General features: G+C 41.4%; 1 protein-coding gene across 6 annotated transcripts in view; it reads right to left on the reverse strand.

Annotated features, from left to right (window-relative positions):
- Nucleotides 1–849: 849 nt before the first annotated feature.
- Nucleotides 850–20,680, reverse strand: part of apbb2b (amyloid beta (A4) precursor protein-binding, family B, member 2b) — a 71,561-nt gene continuing 51,730 nt past the window's right edge. For 3 of the 6 annotated variants that reach the window (XM_061707234.1, XM_061706987.1, XM_061747098.1), the window contains 10 exons: nucleotides 19,551–19,636; nucleotides 18,836–18,896; nucleotides 16,668–16,814; nucleotides 15,359–15,486; nucleotides 12,047–12,161; nucleotides 10,067–10,154; nucleotides 9,630–9,713; nucleotides 8,813–8,943; nucleotides 6,932–7,111; nucleotides 850–4,998 (listed from right to left, as the gene is read on the reverse strand). In XM_061707234.1, the coding sequence (XP_061563218.1) occupies nucleotides 4,828–4,998; nucleotides 6,932–7,111; nucleotides 8,813–8,943; nucleotides 9,630–9,713; nucleotides 10,067–10,154; nucleotides 12,047–12,161; nucleotides 15,359–15,486; nucleotides 16,668–16,814; nucleotides 18,836–18,896; nucleotides 19,551–19,636 (1,191 nt within the window). In that variant the 3' untranslated portion in view covers nucleotides 850–4,827. The remainder of the gene's footprint in view (nucleotides 4,999–6,931; nucleotides 7,112–8,812; nucleotides 8,944–9,629; nucleotides 9,714–10,066; nucleotides 10,155–12,046; nucleotides 12,162–15,358; nucleotides 15,487–16,667; nucleotides 16,815–18,835; nucleotides 18,897–19,550; nucleotides 19,637–20,680) is intronic. The other 3 variants (XM_061707152.1, XM_061706903.1, XM_061707076.1) reach the window with 3 other exon arrangements.

A 20,680-nucleotide genomic window follows, 5' to 3' on the forward strand; every position in this document is an offset into this window, starting at 1 on the left:
GCGGTGGGAGTTTAGTGAGATGGGGCTGCAAAAAGAAAGAAAAAGAAAAAAGAAGAGTAATCGCCTTGCACAGTGAAGACTGACGAGATGACCGACAGTCTGGCAGATAATGTCACGTTATGTCATCTGAGTTACATCCAATAGAACACCTTTTAAAGGAGCATGAGGCAGGATTGAGGCAGGATTTATGAAAAAGATTAGTATACGTTTTAAGTTTTCTAGTAATAATGTCAGATGAAGCGTTCCAAACCAAAAGAATGAGCCCTCTAGTGTATCTCTCCGTTGCCTTGAACAGGCTGTGTGCTGCAAAATGTGCTGCAATTCGGACTCCGAATTTCCCGCGCTGGGCGGCGGATGTGACGTCACATGACGCTGCATGCAGGTTCTCCCCGTTCTCCCGTGCCGGCTTCGCTGTTGGCTGCAGTACCCCGACGGCCGTCGTGGTGAAGGGTGGCGCTAGGGAGTCTCATTTCTTAAAAGGAGCCTCATGCTCCTTTAAGTTTCCTGAAGCGTTAAGTAACACACCTGTCTGATGTCCTGAAGAGAAGTCAGTTTTTAACATAGTAAATCTAAAGTGTTACATTTTTTCAATAAAACCCTGCTCTATTGTCTAAAATAGGAGTTGACATCCGACATGTCTAGATTTTTTTTTCCCACTCATTTTTGTTCATGTCTTTATGTCTAAGTCCTATTTAGTTACTGTGAAACTACTGTGACAAAACAATCCCTCATCAATAAAATATCTTTCTTGATGAATGATATCATTTTTTATTATTATCCAGCAAACTCAAGCTCATAAAAATAAACAGTTGGAGATATCCGCTACACAGAGACAGGGAGACGGGACGGTGTATTTTATAATGCTGTTTATTCTCACAACAGGTTACATTGATAAAGTGTACAAATCCGTGAGCAGCAAACAGAAGCCAACACATCCATCTGTTGGAGTGTGTGTTTGTTGTAGTTTACGTGAGCTTGACGGGAACACTGGGAATCCACTGCTGCCACCGTCTCCTTCATCTCCCGACCCCCCGGTGCAACGGTGGACCCCCAGCTCCAAGTGAGCACTGTACAATGTGAATATATGTATATATTCCTTTATCTGTAGTTGGTTGGTTTTTTTTAACTTCTTTTTACTGCAAAGCGAAGCTTGTTGTTCAGAGTCAACCAGGGACTGAAACGATGACGGTGTCAAGAGACTTTACCTGCCCCAACTAATAAAATCAGAATATACCTTTATAAAATAGAATAAATAAAATAAAAATATTTCTTTTTAATACATACAGTCTCTCTTTCGACCATTCGAGGGCATGCAAGGCTTCTTCATGACTTCCATTTTCTCTAGACCAAAAGAATGCATAGATAATTGCACAGTTAAATTCAGTATCGACTTAAGTGACGACTGACGATTTTCCAAATCACCGCGACTGCTTTCATCGTTTGTTCGTGTATTTGTCTTATCTACAATAACGTATATACGTATTTATACACTTTGGCCATTTGGTAAGTTTTCAAAAAAAAGGCATATCGTAACGTGGAAATAACAGAGAAATAAAGACAATCAAAAGTGAAAAGATAGCTTATAACAATGATTAATGCCAAATGTTACATCATAATGGGTAATATGTACACACAGTTTCATTCCCATTTCAACATGTCTGTGACAAAGAAGGTGCTGTGGCGGAAATTTCTCAAAACAAAACTAGTTCCCTTAACTGAGCAAGTCCACGCTGGGAGCAAAACAGGACGCGAGATGCACCAGCAGCGGTTTCACAAATAAGCCTAACCTCATGGAAGCTGATGATGATGCTGATTTTATTTGGTTCTTGCAAATTTAAACAAGCAAACCATTTGATCCCTTGATTGAACAGCGCGCTCAGACTAGGTGTATATGATGTATTTACCAGTAACATTAAAACAATTGTCCAGTAATATCAAGTCAAGTGGGAAATGTAAACGTCAACAATTCGTCAGTTTCAAAATCCTTCAAATGTATCAATCACCAGAGAAACTTTTAGGAGCTTCACTGAAACTCTGATGGCAAGAACTGGTGATCTCTTTAGCAAACAGGTTTATGAGGTTCAATGGGTGATGGTTGGGTCTGCCGGGGGAAGGATACGTTGTTGTACAGACGTCTCAGTGTCCTCTTTGAATACGAGTACGCCACCACTGCAGCGCATGCCGACAGCAAACTGAAACGGAAGCAACCTCTGCTCCTCCAATGCCGATCTCATCATTCCTCCATCCCCCCACCCCCTTTCTTTGCTGTCTTTTTCTTATTTTTTAGCGGTGTGCAAACAGTGAAAGTGTGGCACCACTGCCACTAAGTGGTGCGGAGCAGTAGCATGCTAGTCAGTGGATCCTACCGGGTCCGTCACTGGTGAAGGGAGATAATAACGTGAAAAAGTATGGTGGCCGAGACCCACCATTGCTGAAAATTAAAGAAATGCTGCAAATAAAAAGAAACGTCGCTGCAAATAAAATAAACGCTTTGCAAATAAAATAAACGCTTTGCAAATAAAAACAAACGCTGCTGCAAATATAAAGAAACGACGCAAATAAAAAAGCCGCAACGGAAGTGAATTACCGGGGACTATTTTTGATGTTTTTTACGTGAGAGGAGAAGAAGAAGACGAAGAGGACGTAACAGAAAAGGAAGAAATAAGAAGAGCGAGGAATAAGAAGAACAACGAACAAGAAAATAAATGAAAAGGTTAGTGTTCAACATCGCTACGTGTCATTTTTAATGTATTAGGTAATAAAAACACAGGTGCATTGGCAAAAATAGTCCCCGGTAATTCACTTCCATTGTGGCTTTTTTATTCGTTTTTTTATTTTATTTGCAGCGGGGTTTCTTTATATTTGCAGCGTTTCTTTTATTTGCAGCGGCGTTTCTTTTTGTTTGCAGCGTTACTTTAATTTTCAGCAATGGCGGGTCTCGGCCACCGTAGAAAAAGGACCAAGGAGGACATCAAACCCGTCATCGTTCCTGTTCTACGTTTTACCCCCGACCCTCCCTAATGGAAATGCACCATATACCAGCTTCATCTGTAGGCACCGCTTCAAGGGTTATATTTGCTGCTTGTCAGGAGAATTCTGGTGAGGGTTTGAACAGAGGTTCACCATCAACCTGCTTCCTCCACAACTATCAGTAACATTACGGGCAATTGTGTTCATGACTTTAGGTTTCTATTGTACATCCAAGTTGGTCAGATTTGTGATAATAACACAGCGCTCGTGGTTTGGAACTGAGATTTGTGTGAGAAACTTGACACGACAGATAAAAACAAGTGATTTCATGGCACTGATGAACAAACAAACTCCAAGTAAGAGTACAGAGAAAGCGCATTCAAGTGAGAAGAACCCTGGAGACACGGAGCAGCCCAGGAAAGCCCTGTTAGTTTGAGTCGACGCAACTCTTTGCTTTCCTCCCAGAAACGACGGAGGCTCACAGTAAAATCGTTTCCTCTCTTTCTAAAATTTAAGGGAAAAAAAAAATAATAATAATAATAACCATACCCAGGTATAAAAACACATTCCTCAATTCTTCTCTCCCTCCAGGCAATCCCCTTGTATTAGTGGGCATGAAGTTCCTTATGACTTTCTGAGGTGGGATTTAAAGGAATAATCAGTCAAATTTCCTCCAGCATTTGTATCAAAGAGCAGCAGCAGCAAAGCCGACGTCTCCCGCGTTTGAAGCAGCGGCCGAGCGCTGGTCACGAGCAGGGAGGAGAGGGTCGACGCCTACCATCCTTCAACAGTTATGGCTATTGTCATTTTTCAAGCGGATGGCAAAAGAAAGAAAAAATAAAGTAAAGTAAACAGGAGGATATGAAGGATGCCTCTGGTGAAAGGTCACCACTCGTTTCCAACCATCAAGGGATGATTCTTACACAGCTGTCGAGAAACAAGGAGAAAAAACAAAGAAAAAAATAACCCGGATAAACGATAAGTGTGACTTCTGATTTCTCCCCCCTTTTCTCCCTGAAAGCAGCAGCAACTGTATTGATATTGTTTAGAATAGTTCACATTTAGATCAAAAGTTCATGCAAGACCAGATGAGCAGGTTAGAAGGTGTGTAGACTGACAAATCTCTCCATTCGGTAGCAGCTTCTTTCCTCTCCTTCCACTCATTGCTTATTGATAAAGCAAAAAACAAGACACGATGGCTTTTATTATTCCTTCCTCTCATTTCCTTCGGGTACAGTTTACTGACGACGATGAGAAGGAGGGCCAGTGGGGGGAGGAAGCGCCTACGGACTAACAAGACAACCAGGTGAATGTCATGAATGCGGCCTGGAGTGAAAGGTCATGCTGGCAGCACGGGCACGGACACAAAAAACACAGAGAGCATGGAGAGGTCAGCAGTTTTGGGCAGCAATGAGCTTTTTCTCGCCACACGTTGCTGTGCTTAAAGAACATTTCCTACTTCTTCAGTTCAGTTCTTGGCGCCATCTCCTCACTCTGTGCTGTGGGGGGGGATGCGAGTTGATTCTATATACACTTTCATCTTCACGACCATCATTCAGGTGTTCCTCATGGCTGTTCCTTCTTGATAATTGGTATATTCATCTGAGTTTGGGTGGAGGAGACAAGACCTGAATTTGCTGCTCGCGAGCAGGTGAAACTCTCGAGGTGAAATTCCAATTTGCTCCCGAAATCAAACGGATTTTGTGACAGCTTTTCCCGAACTCTGGGGGGCTTTTGCCGCATTTCCATGGTTTGCTGGGGTCTGTGATGTTAATGGGGGTTTTTGGCAGCGACGCAACGGGTTACCATGGTAACTAGGGACCGTGGCGGTGAGCCGGTAGGGTTTTTTTGCCATGGTTACTGAGGTAACTCAGTGACAGGTTTCTTCTGTTTGAGGGTGTCGATGAGAGACAGGACGCCTCGCTTCACGCTGGTGGAGACCCGGCGAGACACGGAGTCTCCGGGAGGCGACGAGCCGCAGGCCTTCTGGGAGAGCGGTCGGGCCACCAAACACTTCTGATACCGGAGCTGTGAGGGAGAGAGAGCAAGAGGGAGGGAAGGAGGGATGGCAGAGCGAGGATATATTGTTAATAACATAGAGTTACAACCACGGAGTACAACTGTGTGTGCGTGAGAGAGAGAGAGAGAGAGAGAGAGATTGAAACAGAGAGAGAATCAAGCGGGACTGTCGGCTGCTGGCTGTGATCAATAGTAATGACTGATGATTCTTGTCACTGTCAATCAGTTTGAGTGTGTGTGTGTGTGTGTGTGCGTGTGCATGCGTATGCATGTGTGACCATATATCCAGAGCTCAGATGTGTGATCAATAGCCCGGCCTGCAGTCGACTAATCTCGTAAGTCACGCAGCAGAAAGGAGCAGAGCGACGTCTGCAACCTCCACTGAAGGGGCTGCATCACGGCAGAAACGCTACAGATGGTATTTTGTAATTACTGCCAATATAACCATGCAACCAAAACAAACTGTTGCATGTTACAGAGAGGATACTAGTTGAATGAACCAGTTTGAAATCTTTTTTCTTTATGAAAAATGGTAAATAAATCTTAACCACTTTACATTTAGGCAAAGAAAACAGCTATAATAGATCATGAATAGCTAGGATAGTATGGGCTCAAATTAAAGCCATAAATATTTTGTATCTGTAAATAAACTTTTTACTTGTAGAAATATTTTGTGCATGTGCAAAAAATATTTGTACTTGTAGAAATATTTTATGCATGTGCCAAAAATATTTGTACTTGTAGAAATATTTTGTGCATGTTTTTTTGTGCAAAATATTTCTACAAGTACAAATATTTTTTGCACATGCACAAAATATTTTTACAAGTACAAAGTTTATTTACAGATACAAAATATTTATGGCTTTAATTTGAGCCCATAGGATAGGCTCCAGGATGGATGGATGGATGGATGGATGGATGGATGGATGGATGGATGGATGGATGGATGGATGGATGGATGGATGGATGGATGGATGGATGGATGGATGGATGGATGGATGGATGGATGGTTCCTGAATTGTTTCATCTGGTTTAAAGAATGGATTTTCACCTTCAGCAGCTTCTCTTGAATGGAATATTTTAACTTAAAAACACTAAAAATAAAAGAGAGAATGGGCCAGAGGGAAAAAGGCGAGATGGCAGAGCTGTCATAAATCATTTTGTTCTCTGTGTGGTATATTTTCTTCCAGAGTACAGATGTGAACCAGGTTCTGTCTGTAATCTGCTGTGGTGCATCCAAGTGGCCGAAGAAAACGGCTAATGTGGAAAAAAAAAAAAACTGATTTAAAAAGTGTTGATCAATTCTTAATCTGGTGTAAATGTTCTGAGGACTTTTTAATATCTCTGTACACTTTAAAAATGGAAATAGGCCTTTTTAAGTGCTGCTGAGGACCAATATTTATTGCTTCATAACCATAAATATTAAATGTAATATCAGTGAGGTTTGATCCCCTTACAAAAAGGAAAAAGCGGCTGAAAAGAAATGTACTCAGCATTTAGGTTTGCAGAATTAAACACATTAACATTTACATTGCCTTTAAATCATCTTAATTCTGTTTTAAAACAAACTAAACCTTTAAACCAATTCTCTACGGTGCTGAGTTGGTCTAGAAAGTAGCAGCTGGAAAAAGCTGGCATTCATGAATTCCTGCAGAACCGAGGCTTTGAAGTGCTGGAGCGTGAAACAAAAGATTCATTATCTACAATCAAAGACCAGAAGACACCGTTTCCTCCCCTGAATCATTTCTGTGAGCTGCAACAGCAGATAAACACCCGCGGAGGACAGCTTTCTACGTCAGGATGCTGCTCTGCTTCGTATCCCAAACATGCACATGGTTGCCGTGGAGACTTCCGAGTTGAATTTCATTTACACTTTATACCTGCATCCTTTTATCAGTATTTTAGTTTTAGTTTTGTGCTTTGTTTAACTGTTTGGACTCACCATACAAGCCGCCTGGACGGCCTCAGACACGCTCCCGGCGTTGGGCTCGCACCACAACACGTGACAGTCAAAGCGATGCCCGCCGGCGTCCATGATGAAGGCAAACGTGTGCACGTCGCGCCCGACTCCCATGAAGGACAGGAAACGAACGCGGCACTCCACCAGCACTTCCTCTTCATCCTGGTCAGAGACATGAGGGCATGGGTAAGTCTTCTGGACAGCAAAACAACAACAAATACAAATTAAAGCTGCAAGCAGCGATGAACGGGCCCTCGCACTCACGGCCACCGTCCCCCATAAGCATACCAGACATGACACCACCCACGACTTCCTATGTCAAAGCATTCAAAAGTTATAGCAGAAAATAGGGACAACCAATCAGAAGAAGGGGCGGGACTAATTCAGACCATTTATCGCCAGGCCTGGCTTGCGTGCAAAATTTGGTGACTTTTGGGGAACTATCAGATATGGACCAATCAGATGAAGGGGGGGTGCGCTTTTTGGCGTCTAGCGTCGCCACGGTAAAACTTTTGAAAGAGAAAAGTAATGCGCGTAGTCGCAGGATGGAGACGCACATTTCGATGTATAACACACCTGGGTGCACGTTACGGTTCGGGCCGTATTAACTGCCGAAGGAATGGCATAAATTGCGCCAAAATTACGCGATTAATTCAAAATGTTCAAAATGGCCGACTTCCTGTTCGGTTTCGGCCATGGCGCCAAGAGACTTTTCTTTAAGTTGCGACATGATACAGGTGTGTACCGATTTTCGTGCATGTACGTCAAACCGTATTGTGGGGCTTGAGGCACAAAAAGATTTCTAAGGGGGGGTGTTGAGCCATTTTGCCACGCCCATTAATGCAAACCATTAAATATAAAATTTTTGGCCAGGCCTGGCTTGCGTGCAAAATTTGGTGACTTTTGGGGCACGTTTAGGGGGGCAAAAAGGCCCTCCTTTCGTCAGAAGAAAGAATTCTTCCAGATACAATAGGGCCTTCGCACTGTAAGTGCTCGGGCCCTAATCACAGTAACACAACTGTTCAGGCTAAGAACAGGAGGAGGAGAGCTGATTGGCGTTTTTAGCCAAAAACACCTTTTGACAACCAGTTAAAAGGGAGGGAAATGGTGAAAACAGCCCCAGGCTGAGGGAGGAGTCAGGGCAACTTTTTGTCTTCCCCGTACAACACTGTTTACCCTTGTTTGGATTCCGCAAGTGTTCCTGGGAGTCTGCCCTAACAGCTTAGCATGTTTGTGTCCTTTGGGAACGATGAGCCACGGAGCCCTTTTGAGTGTGACGAAAGAGCGACTAAAACATATCAGCTGCTCGCCCTCTGGGCTGTAGATGTCCCAGATAATTGACGTTCAAACCCCTTACTCACATAAGTAGAGAATGAAAACATTTAGAGAGTTAATACAGGCTTGCTATATCTGCGAGTTGAAAGAACAGACGGATCGACGTGAAGGTTTTGGTTAAATTCACGGGAACACTGATCTCAGCACACAGCAGACTCGCTCAGCTCTTCGGTTCGGGAGCAGAGCCCAACGGGAAGGCACAAAAATCAGTCAGAGCTGCTGCCAGAGCGTGTAAACGGATCCTTTCTTTGGATAATCTGTCATCTGTTTTTCAGGCAGTATTTGGCAACAAAGAGGGCGAGAGAGAAACCCAGACCATCTGTTAATTACAAGAACCGGAGTGAAAGCTCTGCAGCTCAGCTGTCAGAAAAATGTTTTCTTTGCTAATGAAAACATGTTCGATTTCACTGATAACAAATCTTTCAGGCTGTTATCAATGCTTTTTATCTTTTTTTTCTGCATAAGACAGAAAACAGCAGGGGTAAGAAGAGCCGGGAAAGTTCAGCAGCGGCAGATAATTAGTCTGACCTCCTCTTTGCTGATGGTGACTGTAGCGTCCGCCACATTCAGGGCCACGTGAGTCCAGTCCTCTTTGTTGGAAGAACCGATGAGACTGTCGATGGCTCCGTTCAGTATGTCCATACCTGGAACAGAGAAACCTTTAAAGAAATAAATCTTATTCAAATCATTTCAAGATCAACATCAACACTTATTCTGTACTTTTTGACAGCAAGTACAACCAGTCCAATTATAATCCAGTTTAATACAATTCATTGCAGTTCAGTTATTTTCAATACAGTCCAAAACAAACAAAGTATAAAGATATGATTGAACATAATACTCCTGTGATGTATCTATGAGGTTCTCAACACCAGGACTTTCTGAATACTTCAGTATACAGGACTGTCTCAGAAAATTAGAATATTGTGATAAAGTTCTTTATTTTCTGTAATGCAATTAAAAAAGCAAAAATGTCATACATTCTGGATTCATTACAAATCAACTGAAATATTGCAAGCCTTTTATTATTTTAATATTGCTGATTATGGCTTACAGTTTAAGATTAAGATTCCCAGAATATTCTAATTTTTTGAGATAGGATATTTGAGTTTTCTTAAGCTGTAAGCCATGATCAGCAATATTAAAATAATAAAAGGCTTGCAATATTTCAGTTGATTTGTAATGAATCCAGAATGTATGACATTTTTGCATTACAGAAAATAAAGGACTTTATCACAATATTCTAATTTTCGGAGACAGTCCTGTATTGTGTACATCTTTCGGAGTGCATGACTCCTTTTATCTCTTTACTGTGTACATTTATGTGTGTTAGTGTTTTACAAACCTATTGGTCTGGCCACAGGCATCATCCCCAGGTAGAGAACCTGGAACTTCTGCACCAGCTCCGTCTTTGGTGTGGGGAACTCTGCTGGGGAGAATTCAACACAACCTCAGCAGGCGTTCGTGGCGACTTACACTGTGAAATGTTATGGTTCGTTACATGAACTTGACACATACTTTGCACCTTAATATTAAGATGACTTGATGGAACAAGCAAACAGGAGGGGAAATAATGAGCAACGATGGGAAGAGCTGGCATTTTATCATACATTTGATAACTTAGAAAACCAGTCAAAGTGAAAAATATTCGTCATATTGAGTTATTTGTTTAAATATATGTGTGCTTTAACGATACCTATCCATTTAACAGTGAATCCAGACTGCATATGGGGTTTAATGTCTTGCATGCACAAGTTTAGGAGGTAAAAGTGTGAACCCTACCTTGTAAAGGGAGGTCTAGTCCTGCCTGCATCCTGTCCTGGAGCGAGCCTCCTGCCATCGCTTTGGCATTCTTTCGTTCCGTCATTATCTGGAGCGAGGAAGGAGGCAAAAGCAGATCCGAAAACATGAGGAACTCAAGTGTAAAAAACAAAAAAAAAAAACACGAGACGCAGGGGAGGAGAGTGAAGAAACAAAGACCAAAAAAGAATGTGTGAAAGTGCAAGAGCATGTGAGAGGGAGCGGGATGAAAACCATTATACAAAAGAGCTGAGTGAAACCAAGCACAGCTTCACCCCTGACGCTGTCATGTTGTTAACTCATTACACCTGGGGAGTACAGTCGCACACAAAATACCTACAAATGGTCCAAGTCACGCTACCCATCCCTAAACAGACCTCTAAAAGCAGTTCCTGCAGTTCAGCTCACAGGGAGAAACTAAACGAAGAGAAGCAAGCGTGGCGTTTCTTGGCCACCACAGTTTAATGTCTCTAATCAGAGATTCTCAGGGGAAAAAAACCAATGGAAGTGATGGAAACAGCAACAGTCCAATAAATCTGAGCATACCAGAACTAGGAGGTAGATTTTCAAACTGCCAGAGGCAGCTTGAATTTCACTGATCCTACTGTGACCAGCCTGAATCAGACTTGATGTTTTAGAAGTTTTGCTCTCAAATTCAGACCGATTATGACTCAGTGAGAAGGACCTGAACCGCCGGGACCACATCAGCAACGGTCAACTAAATTCAATTCTGCTCAGATTTGACATTGCCACTAAATCCTAAGTTTCTATAAACAACCAATGTGTTCAAAGTTCCTCGTTTTTTTGCACTTAAATGTGTCTTGTTGGGGGAAGAGGAACATTTATTATTTCTTCCTCCACAGGAGATGGAATATAAACGTGGTCTGAGTGCCGATCCTCCGACTTAGTCGAGGGTTCATCTGTATTCATAGAAAAGTTCACATGCAGAGCAGAAGAGGCTACTGATTACTGATTTTGAGAGGAAAACAAAGAGGACTGCAGATGCTTTAAGGTTAAACTGCTGAAAACATGAATACATTTGTTTTAATGTCTGAAGTCAGTGTGTCCTTTCTCAGGCAGAACATGTGTAGAAGAGTAAAAGGTGTAAACGATAATAGTAAACCATTTATGGTCGTTCCCGTTTGACAGGTGTTGTATTTCCAGGGACTTACATGACTTTGGATGTAAAACGATGAGCTTCGTTACCCCTACACTTCCTTTTGTTGTTGCTGCTTTGTTCCTCTGAACCTCTCCTGGTTTTTAGTTAAGTTTAGTTTAGAGTTTATTTACAAATAATTCAAAAAACACAAATACAGATAATAATCAATCAATTGAGGTTTGTAAAATGGGACTCCCCAGAAGCTACTGTGGCTTATGAATAGGGGCCCAGTCACACAGCAAAACTACTATAAATTACACATATAATACATATACATACAGTATAATAACCTTATAACCTACCGGTAAATAAGAAAAAACACACAATAAAACCCTGAAACCTCCTCAGATTTCCTAGATACAAATATCTTCTTATAAAAATAATACATCAGGTATTGGTACAAAAAAATTGAATAAGAGACATAATTTAATAACAATTTTTGTTTTAGTCTTTTTTTTTTAATGTGAGAGAGATCCAGACTCTTTTATAGCACTATCAATCTCATTCCAAATTTTTGGACCTTTGCAGGTTACACTAAAACTTGTACAATTCAGTTTCCTTTTCTTTCCCTTTAAAAGTTGTTTTCCCCTTGTGGTGTGTTCATGAGTGGGGGCATAATTGGGGATGAGATGACAGAGTCTATCATTGAGTCTAAACACTACATTGTACATTACACAGGCATTGTGGAAAATGCATTGTGGATGGTTAGTGATGGGGAAAACTATTTCTTCAGATAAACTGGCACTTAATCTTTTTCTTTGCCTAAAACAAAACTGGAGCATCCCGAGGCTGCAGCGACTCACCCGGGAGCAGATCTCGTGCAGGCTGGTGGCGATGGCTTTGGCCGGGGTGTCACAACGAAACACATGACATTTCAGGATCCTGGTGTTTTTATCCCGTGCCACGTATGCAAAGTCTCTAAATAGATGGAAACACAAAAAGTACTGATTAAAAACAATATGATTAAACGGTTTGTTTTGTTGACACTTGAAGACAAACGATGACATAATGTGCATTTATGGCGCGTTTATGGTGTCTGGTTTTAAAGCTGGCTGGTTTGCAGAAGAGACGAGAGATGAAGTGACCTTTAACTGTGTGATGAAGATTAAAAAAAGAAAAAACACACACGCAAAACACAGTTGATGGACCCCGGGATCAATATAGCAAAGTGATGCAAGACGGAGTTGAATAGTGGCAGCGGGACAGAGCAACCCCCCACCCCCGCCCCCCCACCGGGCCCACTGGAGCTGAAAACAGTTTAACTCTGCTGAGCAGAAGGATCGCAGAATAAAAGAAGGAAGAGAGAAGGGCTCAAAAGGGCGAAGATAAAGTATACATTTGAAGAAGAAACACAGTTGCAATGATTTGAACTAGAGCAGCACAGAACATGATCACTAAAGACTTATTCTAAACATTGTGCGTGCAATATGGCGTGCAACAGGAAAGCCTGAGGGGATGATTCCTGACTGCTGAGTCCAAACCCTCTGGGGAAAAAATCCTCACAAATATTCCAATCTGCGTGTGTGTGTGTGTGTGTGTGTGTGTGTGTGTGTGTGTGTGTGTGTGTGTGTGTGTGTGTGTGTGTGTGTTTCATGCATACTTAAAAAAGCAAAAGCCTGTAGGCATGCACTGACAGAAGGTCACCTTCATTTCCTACATTTCTCTCAGGGATGGAGGACATAAAAAAAAACACTTAGAAGACGAGAACAATGAGACGTTCAGGAAATTGAACAATAAAAGAAAAAAAAATGCTAGAAATCATATAGAAATGCTGCAGGGCGATTGCTGATATGTGGAAGGAACGCATTTACCTCTCTCTGTATCCAGGGAGGCATGGCAGAAAGAGAGGACAGTTAGTGGAGGAAAAGAAAAAAAAATCCATCATAGGCAGAAATAGGGAAGACCCACTCACACACATGAATAATTAATCCTGAGTGACATCTTCACTTCACTTCGTGTCTCCTTCGCACCAACTCAACCATTTCAGTTTGATCTAGCGCATGTGTGATGAGGAGGTGTAGGAAAGAGCTCAGCAGAGATGCCAGCAAATACATGCTTAACTTTCAACTGAAATATGAAACAACTGAAACCATTTCAGTAAGTTACAAAGATGAGGAGCGAAGGGTTAAACAGACAGTTGTGACATTTTGGTTGCCACCGGCTTTAACGAGCTGCTAATGTGTTCCATTTGTCTAAAATATAACAAGAAAAGAAAGTTTCAATCCCACACAAGAAGAAATACAGAGTGAGAAGAGACTGTAATATTCTAAAGATACTAAAAGTGACACACCGGGAGATGAAATTCGATCTGAACTGTCTGCCACGTGTTATAAAACACCAAATCAGGTCAGATGCATGTTATAGGAAAGAGAAGAAAAAGATGCAGCGTGGAGGAGGTGGGGGGCATCTTATTTTGTGTATAATCTCATCATCCCGCCAGCATCCCAGAAAATGTCAAGGTTGCTGTGGGAATCTCATCTCTGTAGTGATAATGAGTTTCATAGCACATTCATTGGTGGTGATGTGTGCGTGCGCGTGTGCGTGCGTGCGTGCGTGCGTGCGTGCGTGCATGCGTGCGTGTGTTTGTTGCAGCTACAATCCTTCACAAATGTGACGGAGAGTGTGTGACGGAGAGTGAATCGGAGTGGCGAGACTCCCGGCTGATCTTGTTCAATCACACAACCACTAAAGTGATTCAGAACAGAAAAAGTAGCAACGTGCACAGCGGCCACGGCTCAGCTCTGCTTTCCTACGTACGACACACTGGAAGGAATTTTAGCAGGACAATTTCCAACAGGAATAAAAACTGATAGAAATTCATGACTTTGGAGACTTTAGCCATTAAAAATGCAGACTTTTCCTTTTCTACAAATACAACTTCATGTCAGCCTTGAAACACGAAGCTCCCACAGTTTACCACCGAGCAACAAGCAAGTCAACGCACGCTTATGTACATATCTGTTTAACTCCAGATGAGTTTCTGTAAAACTGTGACAGGCACACTGAACAGAAGAGGAAGAGAAAGCTATCTGGTCTGATTTATCCTCCTAAAGATAAAGACTCCGGCCTCCCATCTGTGGTTCCATCTACTTTCTGATGATAAAATCAAAAACGCTGTAGCGACAGCTGCAGGTATACTCACGGCGCTCTGCTCTCCTATCTTGGGAGTTAATCCTCTGAATGGGAGTGTCTCAAGACAATTACAGCAGCAGGTCCTGGTGATGCTGCATGCTTGCACTCTCTCCTTAACCTGTCTGATCCACACCCAGTGAGGACTAACCATACCTCCCCCTCTGGCAGCTCCCTAACCCCCCCTTCTCCCTCTCTCCTTCTAAAAGCCCCCTCTGCTCCCCTCCCTCTGACCATCTCCACTCCTCCCTTTGCTGCAGCTGTGGTATTTTCATCGCTCCGACACTCCTGCTGTATGCAGATAGCAGAATGGCAGGTCAAGTGCAGGAAAAAAACGTGCATTTGTTGAATCTTGAGAGGCTGATCTCAGGTTTTAATGTAAATTGTCACTCGAGCCTGCGTGATTATGAGTAAACTATCCATAGGTGGAGGAGGAGGAGGTACCACCGGCACACAAGCAATGCATTTCTACAAATTCTAAATCTTTAAGGTTCATCTCCTCCCCTGAGAGAAGCTTGTGCACACATCCCAGTGTGGACCGTACAGCAACTAAAGGACCATTCCAGTCCCCACTGCGATGGAAAACCTACGCTGTGTTTGTTGTGTTTGCAGCGATGCAGCTCCCTCTAATGGTCACCTGGGAGTACCGCAACATTGATTATTTGGAGATTATCCTAACCTTCACTGCCACGATTTTTCTGCACGAGATTTCTCATGAAACACATTAAAAGGCCATTTTCTCTCTCTGTCATCCTCCCCTTTCAGTTCCTGTCCTTGCATTAACACCCCCTTCATCATCAATCACCTCCCGTCATCTCCTTGTCAGGACACAACCTGTCAGCTTGTCCTCATTTGTTGTGACCTTTTTAAGCGCTCTTCGGAGAATCAATGTGATTTAGACTCATTTACACACTTTCTGCATCACATCATACGTGCAGATTTAAAGTGAAAGGGAGAATATTTAGCGGTTGTGTCTACAAACTAACCTGCCGTTGTCTCGGCCGACGCCCCAGACCCGGATACTTGCAATTGGCTGAGAATGAAGCACGCTGCGGTCCATGGGGTCGACCAGGTTCAACATGTTGTTCTCCAGCACCAGGTACATGTCCTTCCCCTGAACACACAACGACAGCGTGCAAACGTTAGTTCCTGCAGCCGTTTCTGGTTGGCCAGGTCAGAAAAACTTACTTTTTGTACAACTAAAAGTGCTTATGTCTACTTGAAAGGCCTCTAAATATTTTATCAAAGCCCAAAACGAGGCGGTTGTGGATTAGGAGGTATTGAATGAAGAATGAAGCTCTTTTCCCGTGTCTTCTCTTTTCATAAAACCACAGGAGACTTTCCAACGTTGCTCTGCTTCCCTCCCTCCATCCGTCACATATTTCTGGTGTTTTTTTCGCCACAGCATTGGTGTCCAGTGCGACTGTGAAAAACCTTTGAGTTATTCTTCACCAGCACATGTCCTCTGAGTCCAATCTTACAGTGGAGCAGGGAAAGAAATGTGATAATTACTTCAAAGATGCATTTCCTGAAAATGAAGGTTCTCTTAAAATTCTCCAGCTGATCCAAAACGCTGCAGGAAGATTTCTAATGAGGGCAGCGGTCATATTTGCCCAGCTTTAGCTTTCTGTTAAATCCAGAAAAGAGTTTAAAATGCTCCTCACACATAAAACTCTTAAACTCCATCATGTTTAGTTATGATGTTGAAGACCTGAGGCTCCCACGGACCTTCATGATGTTTTGGAAACAAACTCGTTCTCTGGGACATTTTTTTGCTCTAATTAACTTTGCATCTTTCCTTCTTTTCCTTCGCTCATAGCGGTCTGCTGGAGGTCTCTTCATTGTTGAGCCAACGCCGTTCTTAACGCCATTCAGGAAGATCTCACATGAGGAAGATTGAAGATTTGACTGAACCGACGAATCAATTTAGTTTGATTCAACTGAAGACTTGATGCAGCCTGTTAATTCCTTAGCTGTTTCTTTATGAATAGGCATTATATGTCCATAATTACAATAAAGTGGACAAAACTGGTGTAGAACTAACAGGATTCATATTAAACCCGCTATGATTATAATTTGACTCTAATTGGATGGGATTATATTAAAAACCAAACCTGATTACCTTCTCTGCACCGAGGTGATTCTTGTTGTGAATGGAAATGAACAGAACTGGACTGAATCCTCTTCCTCTCATGATAATCCTTTTAACGTAGCCTTTTATCTTTATCAAGACAAACTCTTCACTACAAACGTCTTAAACATTTCCAGCCTTTCCCTTTAATCCATCTTCCTCACCTCTCCCCAGATGCCGACCGTGTCTCGGATGTCGTTTTTACAGTAGGACAGTTGTCGGATGCAGTTGTTGACGGCAACGCTGCTCTTTCCTGGAGCCAAGTCTTCCTCAGCCATTTCCACCCACCCCAAAGAGCGCACTGCAAAACACTGGGGGGGAAAAAACACACGCACTTACACTCAATGAAGAGACCGTCTTAACAGATTCAATAGTTGGAGGTAAACCATGACTTCATGTCACCATAGACTGTACAACACCAACAACGGAACTTTTATATCCAATTTACTAAGGTCGCAATGTATTTTTCTACCAATAAGTTTAAAATGTAGTGAGAAATTTTGCTTAAAATTAGGCCTGTATTGAAAAAATCGATTTCCCAATTCTAAATCGATTCTCATATTAATTCCTAAAAATCGATTCATATGTCTAAAGATCGATTTTTTTTTTTTATTTTCTTTTTGGGGGGGGGGGATTTTTTTTTAATTGTCTTTTATTTATTTATGTATTTTTTTTTTCATCATTACATTACAACTTTTGGTTCTTTTTTTGGAGAATAACTGGTGCCATGTTTTTGCCTTTAAATATGTTTAAAGGTATGAAAACATTAAAGTGTTCAGTTATAATTGCATAAATTGTCTATATTTCATTACTGTCATTACTGTCTTTGGGTTACATTTGCAAAAAATGCTAAAAACCAAATTCTCAAAAATTAAAAACCAAAATAGACCGAAAATGGAACAAATAAAAACGGAATGTGGGAAAAATTAAAACCGATTTCCTCTGTCTCTGTTTCCTCCCTGGATGTGTTTGGTAATTCTGACCCACGATGTTTCTGAAAGCAGTTCTATCAGCATTCTGGGAGCTGATTGGTCCTTACAGCATCATTAGCTGCCAATACTTGCTGTTGAATCTCGATATATAATAATAATACTAGTATTCATATTTTGCAGAACTACAGTCAAATAATTCATGCAACAACTCAAAAAACAGTTTTAATAACACTAACCCAAATCAATATCGGAATCGAATCGAATCGGATCAAATCTTGATAATCGATTCTGAATCTTAAGAATCGGAATCGAATGGATTCTTGACATTTGAATCGATCCCCAGCCCTACTTAAAATGACACATTTGAAGGTTTGAACTGACAAAAACATAATTTACTGTTAACTTTACAAAGAAGTAGAGGGGACAGCTGGTGGAAGATGGAGACGGAGAGAGAACAGAGCCATCCATCTGCCCTCATCAACTATTCATTTGATTTCAGGAGTCCATTCAGAAGTACTCTCCAGACTATATAGGTCACAGAAACCGGGGCGAACTGAGGTGACAGTGAACAAGTAACTAATAAAAAACCCATTTGCACTCCGTGTCTTCAAATGAGGGCAAATATGTTAACCTGCTTTAATAACTAAACATTCCTGCCGGTCTTATTTCTTCACTTGGTAAAAAAAAAAAACAGCCGTTTCAGTGCATTTTTGCCGTTCCACTGCAACGGTTTATTTCCTGCCACATGGATGTGTTACCAGACCAGACCAGAGAGAACGCACCACCGTGTACGTGTCTGCTATTCATCAAAACGCCACTTTCCTTTACGCTTGTGAATTTTAATGTTATCGAGCCGAGTGTTGGGTTTATACTGTAATCTCCAACCGAGCCAGCCGTCCGTGGCAACACCACCTATGTTTGGAGTCAGTTTTAGATTTGCTGCAAACTCCTATAGTTTCAGACGGTAAGTGATGAAAATGCATAGAGGTGTCGAATAAGAATTTCATTTATAACTGGAGCTGACATTTTCCTGGCAAACGGTCTTGGCATTTTACTCAATTTTACATTTTACTGAGGATGGATCCTTAAAGGCTTGAATGTCTCATCTGAATTTTGAGATTTGGAGGATTTTAAAGCCTCAATAATCATCGCACTAATGTGAATCAGAAATCTGTAATGTTGTATTACATCACTAGGGGGCAACGTCGCTCAGCGTCATCCAAGAAAAGATGACCTGCTGAAAATAATGATTTATACCAGTAATTATTCAAAGGAAGGATTGGATACATAATCCAGGTTTAAGGTTAAATTAATCCTCTCTCACATAAAAATGTATGTAATGCATAAAAGTCTAAGGACACAAAAATCTGAGAATTTGGCATGAAGCCGTCAGATGTTACCTTTGTCTCCGAGTCAGTGTTGACGCTGCTGGACTCGTTTTCTTCCACGGCTGGGCGGTTCCTGCAAAAACAAAAGCAAAAAGGTTGGCATATAGAATATGTATATAACTGTAAGAGTAATCATAACCAGAGTAGACTTTATTATAATTATTCACAAGTACAATGAAATTAAGACTGGCTATCGATTGTATTTCCCTGCTGAGACATGTGGTATCCCTGATGCCCGCTGACCACACGTGCAGAATTAACTATCCTCTAAAACTAAAACCTCTGGAGCTTTGGCTGCAAACTACAACAAATATTCAAAGCTTTGTTTTCACGGGTGAAGAAGGTAAAAAATTGCCAGTGAAATACACGAGGTAACCGCTGAAATGAGTTGAAGCACGACTGCGGGTGAGTGAAAGTAAACTGGACTGAAAATACTAGGTCCACTTATCAAATGATTGATATGATCAAAACTGTGTTTTCCACACCAGCCTGTAGAATACAGTGCAAGGCCATGCTTTTCATGTTGGGTTTTACAGACTTCTTCGTGGAAAGGAGTAGTGGTTACTGGACGTAACGGTTCCGCGTGTAGCCCTCAATGAGGTGAAGCCAAACATAATGCTACTGCCAACGGGACATGACTTAACTGCAGCCGTAGTAAAGTATAAAAATACATCAACATGCTAATTAAGATGTAAAAAGACTAGAAAGACATTTTTGTGTGTTTTACCTTAACTTGAGCGATGCGTAGCGAAGTGTGGCCCCTTCAAACTCCTTCAGGCTTGGATCAGGGTTCACTGTGGCCGCCTGCAGGTCCTGAAGCACACAAGCACCATTATTAAGGTGAAAAAAAATGTACTCTAATATAAACAACAACCTTTAAACCCCCATCGCACACGGGACCTGAAATAAAGTCACAGTTGTCCTGGTCTGCCACCTTAACATAAATGTCCATAAATAACCACATACAGGACTGTCTCAGAAAATTAGAATATTGTGATAAAGTCCTTTATTTTCTGTAATGCAAAAATGTCATACATTCTGGATTCATTACAAATCAACTGAAATATTGCAAGCCTTCTATTATTTTAATATTGCTGATCATGGCTTACAGCTTAAGATATATCTCAAAAAATTAGAATATTCTGGGAATCTTAATCTTAAACTGTAAGCCATGATCAGCAATATTAAAATAATAAAAGGCTTGCAATATTTCAGTTGATTTGTAATGAATCCAGAATGTATGACATTTTTTTTTTTTTTTTTTTTTTTTTTTTTTTTTTTTTTTTTTTTAAATTGTATTACAGAATATAAAGGACTTTTATTCAAATTTTCTGAGACAGTCCTGTAAATGTCCATAAATAACCACATAAATCAATGATATTTGTACAACAAATTCATGGGTGACAAGCTTTTTGGGACGAGGGCCAGATGACACAAGCTTTGCAAAAAAACAACAACAAAACCACTGTAAATATTTTGATGCTCAAAGGTTTGTGCCGACATGCATCCATGTGTGGGCAGGATGTCCTTGACGGATGAAGAGATGGCGGAGGTGTGTTATGTATAATGAGGCATGCTACATCGAGAGAGAGAGAAAAAGAAAAGGAAAGATACACACACACACACATACACAGTTGTGTGTGCAAAAACATCCAGGTCCGTGTGGAAAAAGGATGGAAATATGATGAAGTGAAGAAAGAGGTGACCCCATTAAATGTTAAATGTGCCGCAGCCAGTCATATTTATTATATCTACACATATCAGCATCTGAAAGTGCTCAAATCGATGCAATAATGTTGTTCATGAAGCATCAGCCACGCATGCTTCTGCTCAGGCAGTGAAATCTAGCACATTATA

This window comes from Cololabis saira, chromosome 1, assembly GCF_033807715.1.
Source record: "Cololabis saira isolate AMF1-May2022 chromosome 1, fColSai1.1, whole genome shotgun sequence".
NCBI classification, from domain to species: Eukaryota; Metazoa; Chordata; class Actinopteri; order Beloniformes; family Belonidae; genus Cololabis; species Cololabis saira.